Here is a 9,994-nt window from a genome sequence, read left to right as displayed (position 1 = left end):
TTCCTTCCTTCCTTCCTTCCTTCCTTCCTTCCTTCCTTCCTTCCTTCTTTCCTTCCACCCTCTCCCTCCCTCCCTTCCTTCTGAGAGAAAGCTGCTCTTTTTTTTTTTTCCCCCATAACTCATTTGCCATAGGGCTTACATTCTCCGAGATCCTATTTGCTTCTTTCTGGCCATACTCAAACCTCTCCTTTTGTGAGAATTATGGTACTTGGCTTTCTTTTTATTGTCGCTTACTGACTTCTTGGTCATTTAAGGAGCTTGTCCCATTACTCACAGTCTTCCTCTGCACCCAAATTCCTGGCATCATAATAGGCAATTCTAGTCTTTATATAGATAGTTCATTCCACAACCTGGCCTCTCAATTTCTTGAGCTCCTTAGCCTCAATGATGGTCCCCTAAATCCTATACTACTTACCTATCAAGGACACATCCTGAACTTTGTCATCACCTGGAAATGCTTTGCCTCTAACATCTTCAATTGTAGCATACCTACTTTTGGTCGGAACCTATATTCTTGCACTTCTTTTACTTCCTTCCTCCTACCACACCTGTTACAGTTTTGATAGAGACTTTCATTCCCTTCTCTCTTGCTTTCGTCCAAGTTCATGCTTTCCATGATAACTTCACTTCCTCTTTTAGCCACACTAGACCACCTAACCACTCTCTTCACAACACCACCATTGTCTTTAGGCTTTCATTCTTTTGCCACATCAGCTTTAAGAATCTCATACTTTGGGGGGCACCTGGGTGGCTCAGTCGGTTAAGTGTCCGACTTCGGTTCAGGTCATGATCTCGCGGTTTGTGAGTTCGAGACCCTTGTCGGGTACTGTGCTGACAGTTCAGAGCCTGGAGCCTGCTTCGGATTCTGTATCTCCTGTCTGCCCCTCCCATGCTCATGTTCTGTCTCTCTCTGTCTCTCAATAATAAATAAATGTTAAAAAAAAAGAATCTCATACTTTGGGGGGTGCCTGGGTGACTCAATCGGTTAAGCATCCAACTTCAACTGAGGTCATGATCTCATGGTTCATGAGTTCAAGCCCTGCGCCCGCTTTGGATTCTGTGTCTCCCTCTTTCTGCCCCTTCCCCATTCATGCTCCATCTCTCTCTGTCTCTCAAAAATAAATAAATGTTAAAAAAAATAAAAAATAAATAAAAAGAATCTCCTACTTTGGTCCAACTGAAGGATATCATAATCATGTGAAAAGTTGCCATTACTGATTTATGGTGTCTGACTTTGGTTAGACTCTTGGCACTTCTCAGCAAGGCTTTCATATATTCCTCATCAACTCTAGTTACTGTTCTCTTATCTGAATTATCCACCATCATTAACACTTTCCTTAAAGTCCTCTACCCCACCACTGGGTCCTTTCTTTTAGTAGATGATCCTGTTTCCTACTATACAGAGGATGGAAGGTTTTAGATGAAATCCTCTGAATTTTACTTCCACGTCTACCTAGATTCTCTATATCTGTATCCTTCCTGACTCAAGGTCTGCTTGTCTCAGAAAAAGAGGTGGCCTCAGATTCTTACTCACATATTTAACTGCCTAAGGTTCAGTCTCCCTGGAACCTCAAACTCAGTATGACCAAAATGGAAACTGTATCTCTACTTCTAAATGTATTTTACTGAATTACATATTTTGGTCAATGTCACTGTCACCCACTCAACTACTCAGCTCAGAAACTGAGGAGTCGTCCTTCATTTCATCCTTTTGCTCTAGCTCTATACAAAATCTACAGTAACCAAACTCTACAGTTTCTATAGCTGTAACATCTCTTCTACATGTTCCTTCCTCTCAAGCCTCACAGAGAATGATTTACTTCTACTCTTTACTGTCATTCACCTGGACATTTACAACATGCTTCCTAGTTTCCTTGACTCTATTCTTGTACATACACCTCCCTCAATCCTTTATACTGCTGCTAGAGTAATCTTTCTAATTTACAAATCTAATTACATAGTCCCCTGCTTAAAATCCTGGAACAACTGCCCCCTCTGTGCAAAATGAAAGTCATACTTTTTTACTAGGTATTCAAGGTCCTCCGTGAGTTGCCTCCTGTATTAGTTTCCTATTGCTGTAACAAAACAGCAATTACCGAAAACATGGTGGCCTAAAACAATACAGATTTTTTTTCTCTTACAGTTCTGGAGGTCAGAAGGCCAAAATTAGTTTTACTGAGTTAAAGTCAAGGTGTTAACTGGGCTGGTTCCTTTAGGAGGCTCTTGGGAAGAATCCATTCCCTTGCCTTTCCCACTCCTAGAGGCCACTTACACTCCTTAACTTACTCCCCCTCTTCTATCTTCAAGGCCAGGAATGGAGCATCCTGCTTCTGTTGTCACATTGCCTTCTACTTTTTCTGTCGTCAACTCTAACCTTGCTTCCCTCTTCTAAGGACACTTGTGATTTAGAGCCCAACTGGATAATCAGGGATAACCTCCTCACTTCAAGATCCTTAATCACATCTCCATGGTCCCTTTGGCTGTATAAGGCAACATTCATTCCCAAGTTCTGGGGATTAGGACCTGGATATCTTTGTGAGTCATTACTCAGCCCACCATATCCTGCTCCTTCCTCTTTAAGTTTATTCTTTGCCAAACTCCTGACAGCATTTATGCTGTAGCTAGCTACCCCCAATTTTTTCTAGTTCCTTAAAGCATCATACAGTTTCTCATTTTGGTGCCTTTTATTATTATTTTCTTCTCTATCAGGAATGCCCATCCTGCTGTGTCTGGAAAAACTGACTTATAGTTTAAGGATCAGCCCTTGTGTTGACCATTCTATTAAAGCATTTCCCAATTTCTCTTCCTCAGGAGCAAATGACCATTCTCCCTCTTCTTTACTTTGTATAGGTTTTTAACATCGCCCAATAACATCTTATTGCATTTATTTATATGTTTTATTTTTCTTGCCCAAGCTACATGACCTCCTGGATGGTTGGCTTTTATAGATCCACACTTGAGATGTACAGATGTTTGCTAATGAGGTAATAAAGATCTAACCCACCTGTAAAAATATTTCCTTCATCCATTACCACATTCACTTCAATCTTCCCCTCATCTGTAAGAGAAGACAGGATTTTGTGCCCAAAACAAGAGTAGAAATAGAAGAAAGACAAAGAAGCCACACACTGAAGTACAACACAAAATTCAGCAAATTTTAATGATTTGCTCTAGAATTTTATCCTGTTTTTTATCAAATGTAAATGTAGAAAGTCTAAGCTCTGATTATAAAAAAGATACTTAATTTCATACGAAGACATCAGTATTTATTCTATTAAGACAAACTGCACATAGTAGAGTACTGCTAGGCTGACATTTAAAAAGTAGCCCTCTCTATTTTCAGATCAGGAAGAACTCCATTTTACTGATTATGAGGGTGACAAGCACTGTAAAAGGGGTAAATGCTCCAATAGGAAAGATCTGACTTGAAGCATTAATAATGTCTATTTCTGTACTGAAATGACAGGTGACATTTGGCTATGTTCTTCCACTATCCACATTCAACATGTATTTAAAAAGCTTGATCAACCTAAATGAATTTTAATATTTTTTTTTAATTTTGTATTTTTTAAAAACTTTATTTTGTATTTTCCTCTTAAATGAGGGTATTTAGAAGGAACCACCTGATAGATTGTCAGTGCCTCACAGGAAAATGTCTCATCCATTCTCATGTATTTCAATTAGTCCCACAGAAGACTTAGGATGGTCTGAGATGGGTCTCTAATGCTGCTTCCTGTGGGCTCACTGACCTGAAGAGGGGTACTCAGGGAGGTGGCTGACACTTCCACAACCAAAGTCACTGTTGTGGCATTCCAGTAAACTTTCAAGATACCTGGAAAATGTGGTAGCAAAAAATATCTACATCCTTTCATAGGCAGATCAAAAATATTGGGAAATTATATATTTCTAGTAATAAAAAAACTGTCCTATGGAAAATTCACTTTTTCTGGCAACAGCAAAGGCATAATTAAGTGGCATTGTGTTGAGATGAATATAGACTGGCTGTTATTATTACTACTAATAAAAACTCTATGCTAGGAACTTGCAATGTTTAGGAATGGTAGCCATTATTCTGTTTTTAACAGAAGGGAACTAAGACTCAGAGGGGTTCATTTGACCAATCTTGCACAGTTAGCAATTTTCAGTGCTGAGATTCAAATCTGTGTCTCATTCCAACTTCTAAATTCTTTCCACAATGCCATTAATCAGAGGAACAAGTGGAATTAATCTCAGGTTTTTGCTGTTTTTCCCATGAGAGTTGTTATCTTGGAAACTTTTCTGAGTAGGTCTTGTGGGTCTTGTATTATGGGGTCATGCTAACATATGCTAGGTGTGAATTATATAATGGCAAAGTACTTTGAAAATTATTCTCTATCTTGAAATTGTTTCTGGTAGTTCAGAATCTACTCTAGGTAAATTTTTTTTTTGTCTCTCTTTTAACACTATTTCCTCCTTATTCTATTTGCTTACTTTCAAACTTTTCTTATCAGATATTCCCTCCATTCTTCTTCTTTTTTTTTATCTTCTTCTTTTGGTCTGATTATAATCTCATCAGTGCTCTGGCATGTTGCTAAGCTTTGCTGAATCTGTGGATTGGTAACTTCCTAAGCAAAGATGAATTATTAGAGTATTCATTTCTAACCATATTCATACATATATCTAGTTGAATGTCATGTAGGTATATTAAAATCAACATGTCTAAAACTGAAACTACTCTCTTGACACTGTAACCTGAACATCTTCCTGAATTCTCCAATTGGCTTATGATATGACTGATGACCTAGCCACCAAAAGGTCTCTGTTTTCTTAAAATTCTTATTTTTCATAATTCAAATGTAATCAGTCATCAAACCTATTCATTTTAATTCTAAAATATTTCCCAAATCTCTTATCTGTCATTAAGTTTACTTCCCTTGCTCAGGCCTTATCATCTCTTGTTGCATCATAGCAATATCTTTCAAATTTGAGTCTTCGCTTCCAATAGTGCCTCCTACATTGTCATCAGTATTGACTTCCAAAAGAGAAATACTCTAGAAATATCACTGCCTATAGGATAAAGTCTAAGATCAAGGAGAAAAATAGACAATTCAAGAACAATAGTTGGGATTTCAATATTCCACTCTCAATAAAGGATAGAACAACTAAATAGAAAAATCAGTAGCATAAAGGAGACTTGAACAATATTATCAACCATGAGAAATTCTTTAGGATATACCAGGCCATAAGTCTCATTCAATTTAAAAGGACTGAAATCATAAAAAAAGTATGTCCTCTATCGTGGAATTAATTCAAAATCAACAGCAGGAGAAAATTTGGGAAATTCACAAATATTTGGAAATTCAAAAACACATTTTGAAATAACCCATGGATCAAAGAAGAAATATTGGAAATTAGACAGTATTTCTAACTGAAAATGAAAACACATCATATTGAGATTTCTGGAATGCAGCTAAAGTAGTGCTTTGAGGAAAATTTATAGTCATAAATAAACACCTATATTAGAAAAGAAAAATTTCAAATTAATAATCTAAATTATCATCTTAAGAATCTAGAAACATAAGAGCAAATGAAATCAAATGTAAGCTGAAAGAAGGAAATAATAGAGATTAGAGCTGAAATCAATAAAATGGAAAGCAGAAAACCAGTAGGGAAAATTGATATCGGCTCTTTGAAAAGATCAACAAAATTGACGAATCTTTAGCTGGGTTAACCAAATAAAAAGAGAAAAGACACGGATCAAAATCAGGAGGGATGACATCACCATCAACTCTACAAGAATTAAAAGGATTATAAAGGAATACTGTGAACAACTTCATGTCAACAAATTAGACATGAAATGGACAAAATGCTAGAAAGGTACAAATTACCAAAACTAATTCAAGAGGATGAAGGCTCAGCTCCACAGCATAGTATAAGGTCTTTCCAGTCTCGGCAGCCTACCTTTCCAGCCATGTTTCCTGTTTCTTTACAACATGAAGCATATATTCTAGCCACAAGGAAATACTTGCTGCTCTCCTAACATTCATGAATTTGCATGATTTTATGCTTTTGTATGCATTGCTTTCCTCATCTGGAATGCCTTTTATCTCCCCTCAGGTTATCCTTGAGTTTTCTCACATAAGTAAGCACTTGCAAGTATAGGCTCTATATGTACTGTACATGTAGCCTGTGGGTGGGTGCTTGTTTGCTGTGGGTTGTCCCAGCTTTCTTTTCTTTTTCTTTTTATCTTTATTTTTATTTTTATTTTTTGGGAGAGAGAGAGAGGGAGGGAAGGAGAGAAGGAGGGAGGGAGGGAGAGAGAGAGAGAGAGAAAATCCTAAGCAGGCTCCATGCTCAGCATAGAGTCTGATGCAGGGCTTGATCCCACCACCCTGGGAATCAAGAGTTAGAAACTCAAATGACTGAGCCACCCAGGCACCCCTCTTTTTAAAAATTTTAATTCCAGTATAGTTCATGTACAGTTATATTAGTTTCAGGTGTACAGTATAGTGATTCAAGAATTCTATACATCATCCAGTGCTCATCATGACAAGTGCCTTCCTTTAACCCCATGGAATGCCTTTTTTTTTTTCCCCTGAAGAATTTCTATACATTTTTGACAAGTCTTCCTCTGATTCTTTACCTGGTGAACTTAGCTTTTCCCTTCCTCAGGATCTTACTGAATGCATTTCTAGTATTATAGCACAACCGCGTAGTGGTATGATGGCCTGTCAGCATGTGAGACTCCTTACTAGATGCTGAACTCCTAGAGGACAGAGAACCATCATCTTCATTTTTATATTCCTAATAGCTTATGCATATTAGGCACTCAATATAGTCCACTGCAGGAATTGATGAATTCTTGAGGATTGGGTCTCTTTCTTTTTGTTTTTTAATGTTTCTGCACACTCTAAACATGCTCTCAGAAATTCTCACATACAAATGCAATGTTTCACCGTAGGAGCAGCTCACCATCAGCAGGCAGGTTGCTGAGCAGGTCCAAGTACTCCTCTTCTTCCAGGTCAAAGCCCATATTTTTCATGAAGAGTCCTAACTGATTAACATTAAGCTCCACTCCTTAGGGAAACAAAGGATGGAAGTGAGAAGGGCAAACAATAATGATAAAGTGAAAAATGCTAGGCATGTCCATGCATTAATTGGAGGGACAACAATCAAAGGAACAATAAATTTGCTTAAATGAAAAGAGATAGCATGGGAATCAGGAACAGAACCTGCTCTTCATTGTTGTCCAGAAGACTTGACTGTAGCTCTCGGGAGACATTTATAAGGAGAAAAATAAAGGATTGGCAAGTCTGATGAAGACTGTCTTTCTAATTCCTCTCTGGAAATGGGACTTGGAATGATAGAGACAAAAGTAATTCCTTCATAGGTAGTTATGTTAAAAGTAGTAAATGATGAGACAAAAATTTGTTAGATTGACAAATTTGTCATCACCAAAAATAAATGTGGTTTTTAAAATGTAAATACGAAACATAAGGAATCTCAATTTTACCTGACTGCTCACTCACCTTTGAGAGACCTTATGCCACCCAGCAACTTATGCTTATACAACTTTCCAGCAGCTGTAAGATAGGGCACAATACAGTAATTGGTATGGGAACCTGTTGTAATAATTCAAAACCTAGCAATTTCAGAAAGAACAATTCTTATAGTTTTACTCATTTCCCCCCCCCCCCCCGTTTATTATATCCCAACTTAAGAGTTAGACCAATAGAAAAAGCTCTCAAGAGAATAAATCTACACACTACTTAAAAAATGTTTATTTGCTTTTGGGAGAGAAAGAGAGAGAGAGAGCACGTGTGGAGAGGGGCAGAGAGAGACGGAGACACAGAATCTGAAGCAGACTCCAGGCTCTGAGCTGTCAGCACAGAGCCTGATCGGGGGCTCAAACTCATGGTCCGTGAGATCACAACCTGAGCTGAAGTCTAATGCTCGACTGACTGAGCCACTTAGGTGCCCTGTACCCACTTTCTGATTTGACAGTTGAAACAATTATTAGTGGTGTCTTTTCATACCTTTCCCATGTCTCTCTTTTCATCTACTTCTCATTTTCTCCTTTTTTTGCTTAAGATAACACATATTAATGCTCACAGGGATAAGAGTAGATACAGTGGGACTCATGAGGGAAGACATGGATGATTTCTGAGCTAAAAAAACCTGACAACCATGACAGGACTTCTTTGAATATTAGTAATGAGTATTTCTACATGTTTTCCACGTGACATCACATAGATGTTGTTTTAGATATTTTCATTGACAAGCCCATGAAAATGACTCTTCTGCAAGGTAATCCCTCAGTGAGATGTCCTGTGCTGCCAACACAGGTGTTGTATTTTACAAAAATTCAAACATGGATTTCTACTCCCACATAGGTGGTGGACTAGCATGAATATCTGGTTCCTTCCCCACAAATCAACCCTGAAGAAACTGAAGTCTGAGCAGTGTCTAACCACTGCCCTTAAACCCAACAGGCTGATGTTCACTGGAGCCTGACCTTACACCTTTACCTAAAGCATATTTTCAAACATAATAATGATGCCCCAAGAGAACAAGGACTCACAGGACAGGACCAAAGTAGTCAGTCATCTGAGGAATATAACTACTTCAAAAACAAACAAACAAACAAACAAACAAACAAACAAACAGACTGAATAATGTATATCATTTGAATAAGAATTATTGGAATAAAAGGACCAGGAATTTAAAATAAGCATGACAGATATGCTTAAGGAGAGAAGATATTAGCAAAATATAAAAAAAAACAAGAAAATATGAAAAGAATCAATGGAAATATTAGGTATAAAACATTTGGTATAAAAACAATTTTAATTTTTTTAATGTTTATTTATTTTTGAGAGAGAGCACAAGTAGGGGAGTGGTAGAGAGAGAGAGAGAGAGAGAGAGAGAGAGAATCCTAAGCAGGCTCTGTTCTATCAGCATGGAGCCAGATGAGGGGCTCAAACCCATGAACTATGAGATCATGACCTGAGGGGAAGCCGAATGCTCAACCAAGTGAACCACCCAGGCTCCCAGGACACCCAGGCACCTCTGCTATAAAAAAGTTTAAATAAAGAAACACAGCGGATGAGATAGAGTACAAAGGAAATATCTAAAAAATTAATTAGTGGGTAGTTTGATCAGATTGAAGAATTCTCTCAGAGGGCAGCAGAAAAGGATAAAGAGGTGGAAAATGGAAAATTATAAGATATGCCTATAGAAGTAGCAGTGCTAATCTCTGGGTAACAAGAGTTCCAAAGGAGAGAAAAAAAATGATAAGGAGAAACTATTTGATGAAATAATAATTTAAAATCTCCAGGATTAAAGAAAGATGACTTTATATTAAAATAGCTCATATAGATTTAAATAGAAGATGGAAAATTCCAACCTAGATATACATTATAGTGACTTTAATAATATCAAATAAAAAGAAAATTCTAAAACTCTTCAGAGAGAAAAGGAGACCTATAAAGGAAGAAAAACCAGATTGACATCAGATTTCTCAACAATAATTCTAGATGCTGCAAGGCAATGGAGTAAAATTAATGGAGAAATATTAAAAGGGCTTCGAACTTAAATACAAATTGTTATTTAAGCATGAGGGCATAACCAAAATATTCCCAAGGACTCAAGGTTTATGATTCATCACACAGAGACCCATATTGAAAACTTTTTAAAAAGAAAGTACTCAGGGGTACCTGGGTGGCTCAGTTGGTGAAGAACTTGACTTCAGCTCAGGTCATGATCTCACAGTTGGTGAGTTCAAGCCCCCCATTGGGCTCTGTGCTGATAGCTCAGAGCCTGGATGGAGCCTCCTTCAGATTCTGTGTCTCCCTCTCTCTCTGCCCCTCTCCCTGTTGTGCTCTGTCTTTCTGTCTCTCAAAACTAAATAAACATTAAAAAAATTTTAAAAAAAGGGCAGTACTCGATAAGTAAAACAAATCTAGGAGTTGTTACAAGAGGTATGGAAGGGAAAAGTGACCAAATATCTGGTGAA

The 9,994-nt window shown here is 37.6% G+C and overlaps 1 protein-coding gene across 1 annotated transcript in view; it reads right to left on the bottom strand.

Annotated features, from left to right (window-relative positions):
• The window catches only part of LOC121015236 (uncharacterized), an 84,128-nt gene that overhangs the window by 40,850 nt on the left and 33,284 nt on the right, over nt 1-9,994 (bottom strand). The window contains exons 6-8 of the mRNA XM_040451999.1: nt 7,509-7,562; nt 6,952-7,056; nt 3,005-3,058 (exon numbers count right to left, since the gene is read on the bottom strand). Of these exons, the coding sequence (XP_040307933.1) occupies nt 3,005-3,058; nt 6,952-7,056; nt 7,509-7,562 (213 nt within the window). The remainder of the gene's footprint in view (nt 1-3,004; nt 3,059-6,951; nt 7,057-7,508; nt 7,563-9,994) is intronic.

The sequence above is a fragment of the Herpailurus yagouaroundi genome, unplaced genomic scaffold (assembly GCF_014898765.1).
Source record: "Herpailurus yagouaroundi ecotype Mexico unplaced genomic scaffold, PumYag 206, whole genome shotgun sequence".
Classification (NCBI taxonomy): Eukaryota; Metazoa; Chordata; class Mammalia; order Carnivora; family Felidae; genus Herpailurus; species Herpailurus yagouaroundi.
This window is presented reverse-complemented; position numbering and strand designations above follow the sequence as displayed.